We start from the raw sequence: 16,727 nt of genomic DNA, 5'->3' as shown, positions 1-16,727 counted from the left end.
GGCCACTAGCATCCCAGGGACGTAAGAACCCCTGCCCTGGTCGTCCTCTCGCCCTCAGCCAGCGACTTGATCCTGGGAGACCCTCCCACCACCCGTTGGCCTTGCTTGACTTTGACCAGCATCTCCAGGCCAAACCCAGCCCGTCCATGTTCGACGAGGGCAACTGACTGGGCGACGGACGGCCTGCCTTTCACTCACTCCAAGTCGCTTGTCGCTTGCGTGCAGGCCTTCACCTCTTGGGTCTTGGGTCTTGGGTCTCTGCTACGGCCCACACCCCTCCCCCCCAAGACCAAAGACCCAAGAGCCCCAAGGGCCCCAGTCCTCTCTTTCCTTCCCCTTCCAGTTGTTGGCCCATCCCCAACTCTCTCGAACCCTTCCTACGTCCGCCATTCACCTCAACTTTCAACCACTTCACCATCTCTCTTCCACCATTTTCCCTTCTTCCCACCCCAATCCCAAACCACCACACACACACACACACACACACACACACGCACACACACCCCCTCTTCTCTTATTCACTACCTCCCCTATTCTCAATTCTACCAATTTTCTCTGGCAGCAAGCAATCCAAAAACCAGCTGCAGTATTCTTCTTCCTTCAACCACCTTACCTTACACTTACCTCACGCATACCCGCCTGGCGATTCCATGCATCCGTGTTGACCGGACCGTGCCACATCTCTCTTCCCACCAACAGCATGTGCTAACCCCGTGCCGCCGTTTTCGTCGTGACCACTAGCCATTGTTTTCTCTCTTCTCCATTTCTCTTCCATCACCAACCAAACTTACTACTCTTCTTCCCCTTCGTCGTCCTCCCACCCTCCTCCTACCTCACGAACCACGACGACCATTCTACTACTCTTGTCCACTACCCACCAGGGCCCCCGCCGCATACGAACACTCGACTGACCTATTCCTGTCGCGAGACTGGTCACCTGCTCTGCGCACCCTGCGGCACCGCCCCGAGTACGAGGAGGAGTAAGAGAACAGAGAGAGAGACTTCGGTCCTGCCGAGAGACTTGGACCGCCACAACCACCCCGCCGACGACGAAGGACACAAAAGCATCCACGGGATTCAGCAGCGCTGTCCTCCGATCTACAACCAATCGCCCGCCTGCCTATCGGCTTTTTCTTCCCATTCTACAAACTTCAATCGCGACTCCCGCTCCTTCCACGCCAAACGCCGCAATCATTTCTTTAATCATTACGCCAACGTTGCCCCTCGCGGCCTACACAGTCTCGTCCCCCGAGACTGCCGCCAGCACGTTTCCCTCGCGCAAGAGAAGAGAAAGAGAAAAGGGATTTGGGCAGCCCATTCAAAAGGTACACAGAACCATGCCGTCAGCAGCGGCAAGAAGGATCTACGAAGATCAGATTCCCTCTTTCATGTCAGTCTTCGATCTCGACGCAGAGACAATCGCCGCCCAAGAGACCGTCACGCTCGTCGACCCCAAATTGATTGACATGGAGGCTACTGGAAAGCCCTTGGCCAACCCGGTTCAGTCCTTGCGACCGACCATGGATCACTCCCACAAGCACCACGACAGCACCTCTACTCAGGCGTCCGAGTCTGCCGAATCTTCGCCTACAACGACCCTCTCAACAAGTGACTGCTCCCCGCTGTCGGATCCGTCCCCTTCATCATCCCCCGATTCTCCCGTCAACTTGATACCCCTCAGCTCTTTCCCCGCCACATCTTTTGGCGGCCTTGGTCCATTGACTTCAATGAACACCATGTCGGCGGCAGAAACCACTAGCTTCGGTCGTCCGATGACGTCTCCTTCGCCGCGTCGCCCCAAGAACATGAAGGGACTGTCAATTCAGCCGCCTTTCATGGGAAACAGTGCTTCAACACTGGTTTCCGAGCCCGCGTCGCCCTCTTTCATCAAGCCGACCATTCCAGGAATGAAGCGCAAGCCTAGTCAGCTCAGCCTCAAGACCCAGACGTCAGACTTGGTTATGCGAAACACCCTCGAGGTCCCCGGCACCCCTGGCATGGCGCCTATTTTGCAGAGACGAGCCCTCAAGCACTCAACTTCGTCGCCTCACATACTGCCCTCGCTGAAGTCTGCGACTTTTGGCCCCCCGGGTGGAATGACCTTCCCCAAGGTTCTGGAACGGAACGAGTCGGGTCTTTCAGAATTTTTGAGGCCGACAAAGACTGGTATGGGCCAGTCGTTCGACACGACAATTGTCGAGGAGGATTCGCCCATCAGAACTCAGCTCGCGAGCCGCGCCGCCCTCGACTTCGAACCGTATCACGAGAACGAGAACAATGAGGACCAGAAGACGCCGGGTTATCCGGATGGCCCCATTGCAATCTACGAAGACAATGTTTACCTGTACTTGGAGCCGACAGCCGACGAAGCCTCCAGATTTGACACTGTCATCAATGTTGCGCGGGAAGTCAAGAACCCTTTCAATTTCTTGCCCAAGTCAGACGAGGTCATGTCAGATTCTCCAGCTGTCCTCAGCCCCATTCCCGACACCGCGGTGTCAAATGCTAGCTTTTCTACCGCCTTTGAGTTCCCGACCAACGACAGACCGGAAACACCAACAACGCCGAAGGCCATGTCATTCTCTATCAAGCGCCCAGAGTACATCCACATGCCCTGGGATCACAACACAGATATTGCGCAGGATCTGATGCATCTCTGCGAGACAATTGAGACACGGACGAAGGAGGGCAAGAAGGTTCTCGTTCATTGCCAGCAAGGCGCAAGTCGATCCGCCAGTCTCATTATTGCTTACGGCTTATACCGCAACCCCGAGCTCAGCGTCAACGACGCCTACTACGCCGCCCAGGGCAAGAGCAAGTGGATCAGCCCCAACATGAAGCTCATGTACTGCCTGCAGGACTTCCAGAAGCAGATGTCAAAGAAGAAGACCTCGCCTGGATCCGCCTTCCGCCCGCGAACTGGACGAAGCCCCACGAAGCACCGCCTGACACTCTCTGCCGATGCGGCCATTGACGTTGCACCCAAAGAGCCTTTGACGGCTCCTTTGCCTGGAGAAAAGGAAGGCAGCTCTGATAGTTCGAGCCCGAAGAAAGGTAGCCCTACCCGGGCCAGAGGCCACTCAACGCCCGGCAGTCAGCCAATTTCACCTGGGCCGTCGTCAGCCCCATCAAGCTTCTCCTGGTCAGAAAAAGAGAACGACGATTCGGCCAAGTTTGGAAACTTTGATGTTGATCGCTTGATGCCTTTCAAGCCTACGCCGCCAGTTTCGGGCCTTGCACCTTCGTCATCATCGTTCTTTGCCAAGCCGCCACCGTCGCCTGGCCCGCCCCCTTCTCCCGGATTCGGAGCACACCGATTTGGCCCTGCCGCCGGCTTTGGATTTTCTAGTCTGAATCTTGGCCCATCATTAGAACGCGAAGAGGAGGTTGCGGCTCCCAAGGATAGACACTTTGTGGTTGGCGCAGTGCCCGACGATGCAGCTCTCCTGTCACCACGAGCCGAGACGATGACGAAGAACCCGCTACACGACTCCAACCACGCATTTCCAGGCATGCAGTTTGTTGAGGTTCCGCCAACTCCAAGCGAAGGTCTGTTCTCGCCTCGAGAAACAATGTTCCCCAGGGATCCTTTCTACCCCTTCGGACGCCCCACCCAGGTTGCCGACCCGCGCAGTCCGCCTACAAAAGGTGAAACGCCAATTGTGAGGTCTATTGACGAGCTGCTATGACCGCAGCCAGGACGGAACACACCGCCACTAGTCACTAGCACCAAACGCCCCGGGACCGAACTACCTCGGCGGTACTCGGCCGAACTCTGACTATTGTTGCTATTTTTTGCGACATGGAACTAGTCAAATACGCGTGCATTGCACAATGCATCGACTCTCGTTACAATCAATACGAGGTTGACGGACCTTGGAAGCCTTGGACGAATTCCGAGACAAGTGCACGCCAGGCAGATGATCTCGCCAATTGGAACCGACCGGTTCAAAGCATTTGCAGGAGTTGCATCGACTATGGCAAGAGACCGAAACAAGGGTCAGAACCGTCAACGAATGCGCAGAGGGACATAACCCTCTTCACGCCGAACACCAGCCAAGGTCAATGGTGCACCCACCCACCTTGAGTTGGCATCTCCTTTGTCATTTTCGAGCCTTTTTTTCAGAGCGCAGCGAGTGGCGAAACCACGATGGTTTTCGTCACGTAACCACTTTGCGGAAAAAGTACCCTACAACCATAAACCAAAATGTGTAATTTAGAATTGCGTTCTCACAACGCATATATCGAAACGGAAAAGATAGGAGACACGTTTCTCATCTCTTGGACATGGACAGTCAAGGAACACCGGGGATCGGCCATCTTTCTTGCAATCGTTTATTGGCGTGCCCACTTTGGACGAGGGAGTTGGAAGGGATTTTGGTACAGGCTCTTATTTCATGAGGCACTTTCCTAGCGGGGGCCGACTCACTTGGAAAGAGGGAACGGTCGTGAGAAATACTCACAAAGGCACCATGCTATTTTCTTGTGTTCGACGCTTGGGTTTCTTTTTCTTTTTCTTTCAATGTGGTCCATCTACGGATGAGTCTACCACAACGCACATGGAGTCCAAAGGAACGCAGGAGAGGATGAGACGAGGATACCATAACTGCATGCATGGATGGGGTGGAGGGGGAGCGAGGTAGATGAAATGTAAAAAACGAAGAGCCATACTAAGTATGCATTATCAAGTGCTTCTGATTGTTCCCATGTGAATGTGATCCTACGTAGGAGTGATTTACGCCAGTACAATGAAGCGTATGGGTAACAACATCACCTCGTCGTCCCATTTTTGTGTACCTTTGGCAAATAGTAGTTGGTCTTGTGAGAAATGCCAGCTAAACGCGAGACTAAGACTGGCCCATACAGTACGTTGGATTTCCTTTCTCGTCGATGCTTTTGGAGCTGTGTTGGACTTGTCTAGTGTTCAACACGTGTAACAAGCAGCCCGTCCAGTGTCGGTTATACACTTCTCTCCAATAATTCCGGTGGCAATTTGAGTGAAGCATCCCTTATCTTGGGGACCTTTATAGAGAACGGAGTCTATTAGCTAAATGGATTGAAGGAGTAACACCATCTCCTCACAGAGGGAGGAGGGAAATGGAGGAGTGATCAGCGAATAGAATGGCTGTCTCCCTCTTCCTCTCCCTATCTCCCTACCTCCCTACCCCGGTCCTTACTCAAGAACTCGACATCGTGCGTGCGTGCGTGCGTGCGTGTGTGTGTGTGTGTGTCTTGGTGGGCGCCAGCCGCGGTGCTAGGTCCGGAGTCGAACTTGGCGTTGGAAAAGTAAGTGACTGTCCTTGGGAAGCCGCAGTTCGGTACGTGGATGTGCGAGTCGAGGTGGCTCGGCCCAATTGTTTCATGCCGCAGACACGTTTATGTTCGGGAGTAGCGGGCATTTCCCATGTATTCGTACTCTATCAAACACAGACAAACGGAGGGGGGTCCAGAGAAGTAAGGAGCATCATCGCCTTAGAAAACTCGTGAATGGGACGTGAGAGACTGGACTGATGGACCGAAAGCAGACAGTTGAGCGCAACAGCAAAACGTAGTCTCAGACTTTTCTTCATGTATACTCTTGTGTATGTCTGTATCTCTTATCTTAATCTAGAACTAAGAGAAACGCCAACCTAACGCCAGCCCCATTTAACTTTGAGGCTTTACTCATTTTTTTCTCTCGTCTTTTGTACGGCGTGTGTATTTACAGGTTGTAGAGGAAGGGGTGGTGGTGTAGTTGATCCTCTATTGGCCCCCCCCCAGAAAAGTGAATGAGTGGTCTTGCGTCCGATGCCACATGATCAAAAAGGTGATTGGGATATCTCGAGAAGAAGAGGTCGTTTGACCAAGAAGAGAGTCAGAAGAACGAGGATGAATAATCAAAAGGTTTGATAAAAGGGAAGAAGAAACAACGAGGCCTGATGTTTTGTAGTCAAGAAACCTTGAAACAAGGAAGTCCCATACAAAGTCATGCACTCCGACCTTCCATCTTCCTTTATCTAGAAGGAAAGGGGTTAAATGGAATATCCCACTTTCTCCTTCTCTCACTGCGTCTTCCCAGCAGCCGCCGCGCGCTTCGCAGCCTCCTTGGCCCTCTTCTCCTTGGTCGCGATCTGTGCCTCGGCGCCAATGGCGCCAAAGACGAGAGAGACGCCGGCCCACTGCATGCTCGTGAGACTGTGGCCAAAGGCGAAGACGGAGAGGGCCATGGTGACCATTTTGCGGGTGACTGTGACGGTGACGAGAAGGACCGAGGAGAAAGTGGAGAGGGTGTAGACTAGGAAGAACCGCAGTGTTAGTAGTTGTTTGAAGTATCACGAGGAAGAGAGAAGAACATACAGATAAAGACCTGGCCGACGGCGCCGCACGCCGCGAAGCCGAGGACATCCCACCACACGGCGGGGTACCGCGCCATAAAACCCAACGCGGCCGTCAGCTCGCCCGCACTGCCGGCGACGTCCATGCCGAGGTACTCGCCGAGTCCGGTATGAACCAGCCACGGGCTAAGCACGAGGTAGCCCAGCGTGACGGCCGTGCTCATGAGGTTGTTGGCGCACATCATCTGCGGGCCGGTGTACCCCTTGAACGTGCTAAAGATGTAATCTTGGGTGCTGTTGGTGAGGCCGTCAAAGAGCAGGTTGATGCTCAGGAGGAGCATGCCCCAGGGCATGTTGGCGTCCGGGTTGACGACGGACTTCTTCTTCTTGCTGCCCGAGTGCAGCGTGAAGACGGCGACGCCCGCTGTGACGCCCGCGACGACGAGGTACTTGTACAGCGGATAGCGCTTGCCGAACAGCGTCGTATGGAGGAGCATGACGGGCACAAGCTTGCAGGATTTGGCGAGCAAAAAGGTGATGTAGTCAATGTGCGCCAGGGAGGCGTAGCCAAAGGGCGAGGCGAGGGAGGAGGTGACGGCGACGAGGGCGAGGGGCATGACGATGCCGCGCGAGGGGAAGACGGGCGGAAGGGAGGCGGCGTTGCGGGAGGAGAACCAGAGGTAGAGGAGCCCCGTCGTCGCGGCGAAGAGGGACTGGATCGTGTTGAGGAAGACGGGGTACTTGAAGACCTCGGGCTTGGACGTCAGGCCGTAGGGCGTCGTCGTGAGCTTCTCTTGGAGGTAGGCCCAAGTCAGACTGCGCAAGATCCATTGTCAGTAATGCGCGGAGCGAGAGTTATTTGAGGAGGCATAGGGCAGGGGAAAGTCAAGAAAGGCCCCCAGGACGTACAAAGAGGCATAGATACCGCCCACGGCAATCAGAATTTGGAGTGCGCCGGCCTCCTTTGCTTCAACAACCGCAGCCGCAGGTGTAGCAACAACCTTGCCATTGGCCTCCTTCGCAGTCACAGAAGCCATGGCGCCATTGCCATTGCTGGGCGTCCGCTTGAGGGCGTCGGCTTTGCTAAAATACTCGGAGGATGTCTGCCGACGAATAGGGGTGGCCTGCTTCGAGCGCGCCATTGCGTCGCTGTTTTGTTTTCTTTGGCCGGGACTCGACTCGCTCGAATGGTATGTCGTGTTGCGCAAATTGGCGTCGAAAGACTGGAAAAGAAGAAAGCTCGAGTATGGTAGCGCGACTCGATGCCGTTGAGCGTGTACCGTGGGCGCGCGCGCAGCTGAAGGGGCGGAAAGGGAGCCAGGGAAACGAAATTACTGCAAGGGAGCGACAACGACTGAACGTTAAGCTTCCAACAATGCAAGCTCGAAAGGAAAAGGAGTCTGCTGAATAGAACGAAAGTACTACGAAACCTCAAGTTTGAGAAGCAGGAAAGATAGACAACTCGAGATGTGGACACGGAGACAAGCGAATGCAGACAGCAGACGTCAAAGAGCAGCTGGGCAAATGACAGGTTGGCTTCATCCCAAAATAAAAATAAGGTGGAGAGCTTACCCGTTGCATCTTCCCCCGAGTTCTCCCCCCCAGAACCACACCATCCACGCACACCACGCTGCACCCCTTCCGCCCAAGCCTCTTCAGGGTCCCTCCCCTCCACTGCTTGTTTGCCGCCGCCCTAACCTTATCAGGAATCAGCCCAGCCCGGTGTCTCCTCTCCGGATCGGCATTACAAACACTTATCCCTAAAAACCCGCTTGACATTGGCCAATCACATCGTGATCGCAAATCCATCCTGGAGGAGATTCGAGACCTTCCAACGGTCAATTCAATCAATTCAAGCCTATCCTTCGGGTGAAGTGTCTTTAGAAAATAACCAGCTACCACTGTGGGCACCTAAGTTGATAGAAAAAAAGGGCGCGACAGCTTCTGTTGCTCACTTCACCTCTACCGCATTCGATAATTGGACCACAGATAAATGGATGTCATATCCTTCTGTAGAACACGAATTCAACGACTTTCACGGCAAGGTTTCAAGACGCACCAACAGCAACGAGACAGAAATTTTGTGAGCGGCCTTGCTCAAACGTGTTAATTTGCCTAGCTATGAGTCGGATGTACTATCTAGAATCCTCGTGGCAATGGATGTCCATACCAAGAGCGTAAAGAGTTCCATAGCCCAAAAACCGGCTGGAAAACACAGGCCGCTGAGGATATCTTCGGTCCAGTGAGAAATCGTGGCGGGTTGGGGTTGGGTAAACAGGGTCGGGGATAGAGTTGCTGGCCGATTTTCATTACTAATGTTTTTGAAGCAAGCAACTCTGCTTCAAAGAGGTATCCGCATGAGGTAATCATAAGTCGTGCCGTATGTTCGGTTTGGAAAGGCTGAATACAATCCCGGTCCGTAGACTTAGGGACCTCTGATGCCTGCCCAAACGTAGACCGGAGGACCATCCTCCCAAAAAGCAACTCAAAGCGTTCAAGAAAACGGAAAGTGAAAGTTGTTGTGGTCCCACCCCGGCGACCATTCTTGTGCGCATGTCTGGGGATCCTTGGCCCAGATATTCGAAACTCGGAAAAAAGCAATTGAAAAAAGTGTTTTGTCGCGTCCCAGAGATGATGTGCTGAAGTATGACACTTCTCATCTCGGATATTGAGCCTTGCGGCCATTGTCTGCAAGTACCAGCTCCTGAGGCCGGATGACGAACTGAAAAGGGACGATTCCGAAAACGCTTTTCTACTCGGGGGAGTTGGCCGTCTGGCGGCGCATCTTCTCAGCCTCAAGGTTCTCGTAGAGCAGGAAAAGCGCGGACTCGTTAGCCTTGGAGGTACCCATGATGGTGAACATGCGTTCGCCACTCTCATCGTGGGGAGCCTAACAGGTCAGTAATCTTGAGCATGGAATTGTGTAGTAAAGAGGTAATATACCTTTGCGATAGAAATGCGGGCACCCGAGGTCTTGCGGATCTCGGAGATCTTGCTTCCAGCACGGCCAATGATGCAACCGACCATGTCAGCAGGAATGCTGATGTTCTGGGTCTGAAGCTCCTCGCCATTCTCGTCGTGGGTGGGAGGGCCTCGGGAAGCAGCATCGGAGTCGGAACGACGGCCGTAAGGACGACCGCCACTGCCACCACTGCCGCCGTTGTTGGTAGTGGTGCTGAAGTCGGCACCGTTTCCAGTGCGCATGACGCGGGGAGAAGAGTACTCTGAGGCGCGACCGCCACCGGAAGAGTAGTTGGTCGATCCAGTGCCACCAATGGTGGAGGTTGTGCCAGGCTGGGTGCGAACGACCGGGTTATAGAGGACGGTACCGGTGCCTCTCTGCCAGTCATCGACGAGGCACTTGCAAATCTCCCAAATTGCACCCTTGATACCCTCGGGAGTGCCTTGGACCTCGACAATGCGCTCAGTCGACTGAGGCAGCATCTCCTTCTGCGCGACCATGCGGACGCCCGACACATCCTGGATGTGCTTAATCTTGAGGCCTTGGCGGCCGATGATGGTACCCATCTGGTTGTGGGAAATCAGGAGCTTGATGGCTGAGATTGCAACGTTAGCGATATTCTTCTATGCGCGCCACATGAGACAAACTTACGATGAGTGCCAGTGTTGGAGACGACACCTCCCATGCCCATGGCGGGAGCGCCCTCGAGGAGAGCGCGCGCGACAATCGCATAGGCCTCAGAAATGGCCTGGCAACCACCGGTGATGGTGAGAACGCGGTCGTGAACGCCCTGAACGACTTTGCTCACACCAGCCTTGACGCCAGTCTCGTCGCGAAGTTCGGCGACATTCTTGCCAGCCTTTCCAATGATGACACCGGCCTCCTTGGAAGACACGATAGCTCTCAGGGTGAGCTGAGAACCGGCGTACTCCTCGTCGGTGCGGGGCGCGGGCTCGCCGTCAGGGCCAAGACGGGTCTCGCCGTCATCGAGCTTCAGCTGGTCGAGCGAACCGACGAGGTCGTTGCCGTTGGCAGCAATGTTATCCTGGGTGGAGGACATTTTGAGCAGTTCGAAATGTGCTTGGGGCAATTGATTCGAAAGGGGATTCTAAATAAAATATCGCAATTAGTACAGTCATCCAACAAAATGCCCAAAAATGGGTGAAAAAGAAAGTGGTGTAGTGGGAAGAAGAAGTGAAAAGCAAGGGAGGGTGAGAATCCAATATTTGTAGAAGTTGTGGTTTCGACCCGTCCAGGACGATCCAGGGCAAGCGCAGCGACTTCCCCACCTAAAGGCGCGTGAAAGGTGAAGAGGAAAATCGACATCACCTCCCAACCGTGGGCGGTAGCAAGTAGCTATGGTAGTAGGAATATTTTATCTTATATACGGGCATACCCGTCTTTAGGATCACCCGTCCCTGACCCTGACCCGTCCTGGTAGACGGCGGCCGGGAGCTCTTGCACATACAAAGTGGGGGTGATGATGGCGCGGGGTGGTAGTTTTGTGTGGTGCAACTCACTATGGTATTTTCCTGTACTATTAAGCAGGAAGGTACTGGCTGCAAGTGGTGGCGCTGCTGACGTAGAAGCGTGAAACTTGTAGAAATTCAGCTGTCAAGCAATAAAGCAGGACGTTAGTGAATTGAAACTGTAGAGCAGTGGCTTCGGTCTGGAGGTGTTAGTAGGTTGAAGTGCGTTGGGGCAGCTCGTTTGCGGCAGCGGATGAGTAGTTGCGTCGGCGGGGAGGATGAGGTGGTGGATTGAAGTGGGTGGTGGATCGGGAAAGTTGGGAGATGGAGGGGTAGAGGAGTAGAGGAGTAGATGGGAGAGATGTAGAGGAGAGCTCGGGTGTGGACGAGAGGTTGAGAGTGGGAGCGGGAACGGGAGAGTTGAAGAGGCGGTTGTGAGAGGAATTTTTTTTTGGAAGAGTTGGTGAGGTGAAGAGGTGGAAGAGGTGAAGAGTTGGGGGCCGGGAGAGAGAAGTGAGGTCGGTCGTGGAGAAGTGAGGTGAAGGAAAAGAAGAGTGGGAGTGGAAAATGGGAGGAGAAAAAGTCGGTAGGTAAATGTGAATGTGTGAGAGCGATGGGAGGGAAAGTGCGCCTCAGTGTTTTTTTCCCACTCCTTCTTTTCTGGATGGGCTGGGAAAAGCAAAGGTAGAAGGTACTTACGATGATGTGAGTTGGAGTAGTAAGACAGGTGTACCCGGTCTGGCTATTGAAGGCGGTTGTTGGTGGTGGTTGTGTAAGGTACCTGGGTCGTGGTCGGGTAGAATGGAAGTTCTGGTGCAAGAGGTAGTGGAGGTAGGTAGGTACTGGACGGATAGTGGTAAGATGTGGTCGGTCGAGAATGGGTCGTGTACCTGTAGGTGTGCAGGGGAAAGAATTTGGGGGAGCTCGTTGCTGGAAGGTCAAGAAGGAACTGTTCTGTGAGGGGCCTGAGTGGGCAGGAAGACCGGGCAGGTACGACAGTGAATAGAGGCAAGCGCATCCAGACTCCAACGCTGGCTACCCGTGGTCCCACCTTGCAACACTTGATCACGTGTACCTCATCGGCGGAAGTTGGCCGTAGCAATACATGTCGCAACGCTAGGGCCATCGTCACAGCAAGTATCCTGCCCCTCCTGCACATGCTTCCCAAACGGTATCTTGCCTGTACTCCTCCTTGAGGTTTGGAAGGTACTGCACCTTGGACGGGACCCCTCCACGCCACATGGAGCTTACCTAGCACTTGGGCTCCTTCCTTCCGAGGGGCACCTCACTCAACTTTCAAGTTGCCGTCCACGTCCGGGCGGGCTTCAAGAAACTGGAAACACCACCCTTCATCTTATTGCCATTTCCCGTCTTCTCTGGCACTCACGGATGTGACTTTGGATATGCGGCAAGACCAGGTGTGAGGTAACGACGGAGGATGGAGGGGACGAGATACAAAGTAGCTACCTTACATCCAAGCTCTCTCCCCTCCAAAACCCCTCGACTGCCTTCATCTTCACCTTAGCCTCCTGGTTACCATCGCTCCTCCGCGAACGACACGTACGCCATACACAAGGACTGCGATGCCTCGCCTCAGCACACGAGGATAGACCTATCCATCTATCTCTCCCTCCGTCTCTCACACCACTTACACCTCATCGATGGTGGGGTGCAAACTTTGGCTCAGGGCCCTCGTTCAGGCGGCCTCTTGGAGTACATGTCAGTACCCTTACATAGTAAGTATTGTAGCTCTCCCTCAGACTGATCCCCGCCAGGGCACACGACAGGGAAGAAGCATTCCCGACCGTCTCGAATCGTCTCCCATTCCAGGGTTGAGTCTTTCAACGTAATGCGCATTGCTAGCCTACCTGGGATCTAGTGGTGCCTGACCCGGCCGCATCGGACCTTTCGCTGGAGAGCATCCAGATCGAACAAGTGTCCAATCCAACTTGGCGTTTTTCACCCAACCTGCGACACGCGACATGCGACCAGACGGCTCTTGTGGCCGTCACTCGTCTCGCTCGGATCGCAATCACAGTACTCCGTCGTCTGCACTTCAATGACAGATAGTTCCTCAGAGCTGTCGCAGGCTCGAGCCGCAGCGCATCAAGCGTCCCAAGCTCCAGGAACTGACCAATTCCCCAACAGCTCCTCCTTCTCCTCCAGCATGGAACGGGAACGCTCCGATCAACAAGGGAACTTTGCTGCTCCACCCGTCACCGCGCTGCGGCGCTGCAGTGTGCGTCACCGGTGTCCAGGGCGGGTACAGATGACTTTGATTGCTTGGCTCCCCGCCATCTTTTTCTAATGTACACGCCGAGCGAGCGGCCGGTTAGTGCGGCCGACACTTTAGCGAAACGGTACCGATAGATCCAGCCTCCCACTCGTCCCGGTCCCAAAACACCGTCCATCGCCCGTCAAAATCGCATGTCAGAAATCCCATTGGAGTTTGCGCCTGCGCCGCATTGACTCGGCTCATACAAAGTACATGACACCCAGTATCCGCATACCTATCTGTCAAGTTTCTCGGCTTTCCTGTGACAGAAACAGAGCTCCCTATTTGGTGTAACTCGAAGCCACACACTTTGCTGCCCGGACTGCACAGGAAAAGCAACCAAGACCTACTATTCGTTCAATGCCAGCCTCCCCGCTAACCGGTCACCATATGATGCCGTTGCCGACATTTGACTAGTGTCCGGCCATCCGTCGCTGCTGAGACCCTAGCTCTCAGAGCCGCGATGCCAATGGACAGCCTCTGAAGACTTTGCACCTTCAGCACTCCGGATTGGCCAACCAAGGCAGCTCAACAGCGGGGTAGATCGTACCGTCGACAAATCCAGGCGCAACCCTCTCACCCAATGCCATTCACTTACCATGGTACCTCTTCCCTGCCCTTTGATAAGCTACAGCTCAACGCGGGATACCTTGCCTGAGTACAGTATACACGGTTGGCTCACCGACGGAGACGCTACAGAATCTCGGTCAGTATCCTATCCCGCAACTCCTCGCCTGCCCCTCCGAGAGCTACTTGCCCACCGCAAAGATGAGTAAAACTATTTTGCGCATGTTCTCTTCGGGGCATCACTTTGCCCCAGGGCCCCGCCAGTGAAGCTTCATATGTAGACATGTCCCATTGCAGGCGACCACCTAAACGGCGGGGAGATCCTTACATGAAATTATAACTAGTAAGCGGTAGACCATCTAGACTCGTATTGTCATCAGCTGAGATACATCAATCTGGATGGCCTTGATACTTTCTTTTTTTACAATTGAAAAAGAAAACTTAGCCTCCCAATCCATGTAACTGAAATACTCGAGGTATCATGTATGTGCAGTGAAGTTATATACAAGATGTGGACTAAATCCCGTCCGCCACTACAAAAAAATCTCTCTCTTTCTGTCTCTCTTCACCTCTGCCGCAACTGCTTCTCGTGCTCAACCCAAAAGTTCTTACAGGCCCTGTGACCCCAGTGCTCAACCCACCACTCCCCAAAGCTATCCTCGACCTCAAAGTCTACCTTGCTCACCCGCTCGTCGCGCTTCAGACCGCAGATGACGCACGGTTTGGGCGCCGTAGGTACCACCTTGGCCGTCGAGACGGGGATCGTCTCGTTGAGCTCGGGCACGCGGAGCTGGTCGTTCTTGGCGCCGGGGGTGGAGTTGGCCGCCGCGACGGCGGACCGTAGCCTACCGACGTGTTCCCTCCACACGCCCACCACGTCCGCCGCCTCGCGGTCCTCGCGTGCCGACTGCGCTCTATCCACGCCCGCGAGCTTCATGCCCTTTGCACCGGCTGCGGAGATGGCCATGCCCTGGGACAAGAACTTATCGCGGTGCCAGCGGAGTTTGCGGCCTGCGATAACGCGGGCGGCGACGGTGGCGAGGAGGAGGTAGCCGCGGAGGAAGACTACCGTGCTCGGGTCTTCGAGGATGCGTTTCCGGATGGGCGCTGCCAGCTGGGATGTGGGCTTGAAGAGGGACGAGTTTGCGAGGTCGAGGAGTTGGGGGAAGATGGAGAGGATGACGGAGGGAGGGGGAATGTTGATGGGCGGCGGGGCGTCGTCGGGGATACTCGATGGTGCTGCTGGTGGTGCTTCTTTCTTGGGTTTAGGAGCTGCTTTCTTGGTGGTGCCGGTGGTGGGTTTAGGAGCCGGAGCTGGGGTGGACGACTTGACACCATCGACTGCATCCCAGTCCCAGCTCTCGGGGGGCCTTGAAGAATCAATCGCCGAGGGCTCATCGTCGGGGAAGTCCTCAAAGTCTGGCCACTCATCCTCCTCTTGCGTCTTCTGAAGATTAGTGGTAGCGGAAGGCTTCTTCGCGGCGGACGGCTTCGTGGGCGAAGTCTGCCCGAAGGCCGGCCACGCCGTGACGGGCGTGGGCGACTCAGGCTTCTCGTCCTTCTTATCCTCCTTCTTGAAGTCGCCATAGGTCGGCGTGGTGAGGCCGAGTCCTGGAAAGGGGTTACGTTCCTGGAAGGAAGGCGACTTGGGGGCCTGTGGGTACGGTGAGGTGGGCGCGTTGAGGTTTAAGGACGAGAGCTGAGGCCTCTTTGGCGGAGGCTGCGAAACCGGGATGGGGTCGTCGTCGAGAGAGAGGAGGTCCATGGAAGGCGGCAGCTGCTGTGCGGGCTGCGGCGGTGGCTGTCGCTGGGTCGGCGGCCTTGAGTCTAGAGTAGGGCTCATGTCCGCGCCGGGAAAGGGAGTCTGAACAGTCTCAAAGTCTCCAAATTCATCATCATCGTCGTCATCGTTGTCTCCCTGAAGCTCAAATTCTTCCGCATCAAAGAGAATATTAGGATCCGACTGTTTCGCGGGCTTCGGACTCGGCTTCTTCGGAGCCCCGTACATATGATGAGAGAATCCAGGGCTCGGCTGCGGTTTCGCCGAAGATGTCTGGGATGAGAATCCTGGACTGACTGCCGACTTCGTGCTCGCAGTCTGCCACGATAGTCCGGGGCTAGGTTGTCGATTTGCATGCTGCCATGAAGATCCTGAGCTGACCACGGGTTGGTGGTTCGGCGACGGGAGGCCGGGACTGGGTATGGGCGACAGGCCCGAGCCGTAAGGCATGTCGACGACGTTGACGAGGTTGTTGGTCATGAGATCAAAGGTTGAGGCACGCGCGATGCGGTTCCTAGGCGGCGGTGATGACCTCGCCTTGTTCGTCTGTGGGGGCATCACGAACGAGCGCTGAGTGGGCGTAGGTTCCGCAACCTCAAAGTCACCCCATCCATCATCATCCTCGGCGTTTGGCGGAGTCTGCTTCGGCTGCTGGTTCGATGTTGACGAGGAGGTGAAACCTGATGAAAATGCGCCGAAATCACCCCATCCACCGCTGCTGCCACCGCCGCCAGCACCACTTGGTTGCTGCGGCTCAAAACTAGGCCATGGTACGGTTTGCTGAGCCGGAGCCGGAGCCGCCGCGGGCTTGCTGCTGACGCTGTTGCTGGTAAAGGAGGCAAAGTCAAAGAGGTCTGTCGACGTTGCCGTAACCTGCTGCGGGCGTTGCGGTTGTGACTGTTGGCCCCCCGGTTGGGTTTGTTGTGACGGAGGGCTCTGATAGAAGCTGTCGAGGTCCAAGAGATCGGCACTCATTGCATCGGCTTCGTCACCTGTGAATACGCATGCTTTCTGACCCAAGTTGATAGTGGGAATGTGTCCTCACAGAACTTGAGGTCCGAGTGTGAGAAGGGGAAATGGAGATGTTGACGTTGGGCGGGCGACGATGAAGGAGACAAAGGAGGTTTGTCCGTATCCGTAGACTGGGACGGGATAATTGACCTCTTAAGATCAGGTTAATCAAATAGGGGATCGCCCGCTCGGCAAGAGGCACCGGTCAATGGGGCTGAGAGGCCAAGGGAGGTTCCACGGGGCCGGGATCGACTGGGCGGTTGATTTGAGCTGAAGACTGAAGTGCGGGTTTGGGGGGCACGGGGGGCACGGGGGGGGGGGACATCAGAACGCGGCAGGGCCTAAATGG

At 55.1% G+C, this 16,727-nt stretch overlaps 5 protein-coding genes across 5 annotated transcripts; 2 read left to right on the top strand and 3 right to left on the bottom strand.

Moving 5' to 3' along the window:
• Positions 1-1,039: 1,039 nt before the first annotated feature.
• Positions 1,040-4,043, top strand: BDP55DRAFT_263379 (dual specificity phosphatase). Its single transcript, XM_060566355.1, has one exon. The coding sequence runs from the start codon at positions 1,338-1,340 to the stop codon at positions 3,687-3,689; it is 2,352 nt and encodes a 783-aa protein (XP_060435082.1). The 5' UTR covers positions 1,040-1,337; the 3' UTR covers positions 3,690-4,043.
• Positions 4,044-5,029: 986 nt separating this feature from the next.
• BDP55DRAFT_263366 (uncharacterized protein) lies at positions 5,030-5,702 on the top strand. Its single transcript, XM_060566354.1, has one exon. The coding sequence runs from the start codon at positions 5,122-5,124 to the stop codon at positions 5,485-5,487; it is 366 nt and encodes a 121-aa protein (XP_060435081.1). The 5' UTR covers positions 5,030-5,121; the 3' UTR covers positions 5,488-5,702.
• Positions 5,703-7,656, bottom strand: BDP55DRAFT_263365 (UAA transporter). Its single transcript, XM_060566353.1, has 3 exons — positions 7,224-7,656; positions 6,337-7,130; positions 5,703-6,274 (listed from the first exon to the last, which is right to left on the bottom strand). Exons 1-3 carry the CDS (start codon positions 7,454-7,456, stop codon positions 6,042-6,044), a joined length of 1,260 nt encoding a protein of 419 aa, XP_060435080.1. The 5' UTR covers positions 7,457-7,656; the 3' UTR covers positions 5,703-6,041.
• Positions 7,657-9,066: 1,410 nt separating this feature from the next.
• On the bottom strand, positions 9,067-10,336 carry BDP55DRAFT_541920 (KH domain-containing protein; the record flags this gene model as incomplete). The annotated part of the gene is made up of 3 exons (XM_060568263.1): positions 9,067-9,204; positions 9,258-9,871; positions 9,928-10,336. 3 exons carry the CDS (start codon positions 10,334-10,336, stop codon positions 9,067-9,069), a joined length of 1,161 nt encoding a protein of 386 aa, XP_060435079.1.
• Positions 10,337-13,974: 3,638 nt separating this feature from the next.
• Positions 13,975-16,442, bottom strand: BDP55DRAFT_263312 (uncharacterized protein). Its single transcript, XM_060566352.1, has one exon. The coding sequence runs from the start codon at positions 16,340-16,342 to the stop codon at positions 14,153-14,155; it is 2,190 nt and encodes a 729-aa protein (XP_060435078.1). The 5' UTR covers positions 16,343-16,442; the 3' UTR covers positions 13,975-14,152.
• Positions 16,443-16,727: the final 285 nt, after the last annotated feature.

This window comes from Colletotrichum godetiae, assembly GCF_030913485.1.
Source record: "Colletotrichum godetiae strain CBS 193.32 chromosome Unknown BDP55scaffold_4, whole genome shotgun sequence".
Lineage (NCBI taxonomy): Eukaryota > Fungi > Ascomycota > Sordariomycetes > Glomerellales > Glomerellaceae > Colletotrichum > Colletotrichum godetiae.
Note: the sequence above shows the minus strand (reverse complement) of the source record. Positions and strands in the feature narration are given on the sequence as shown.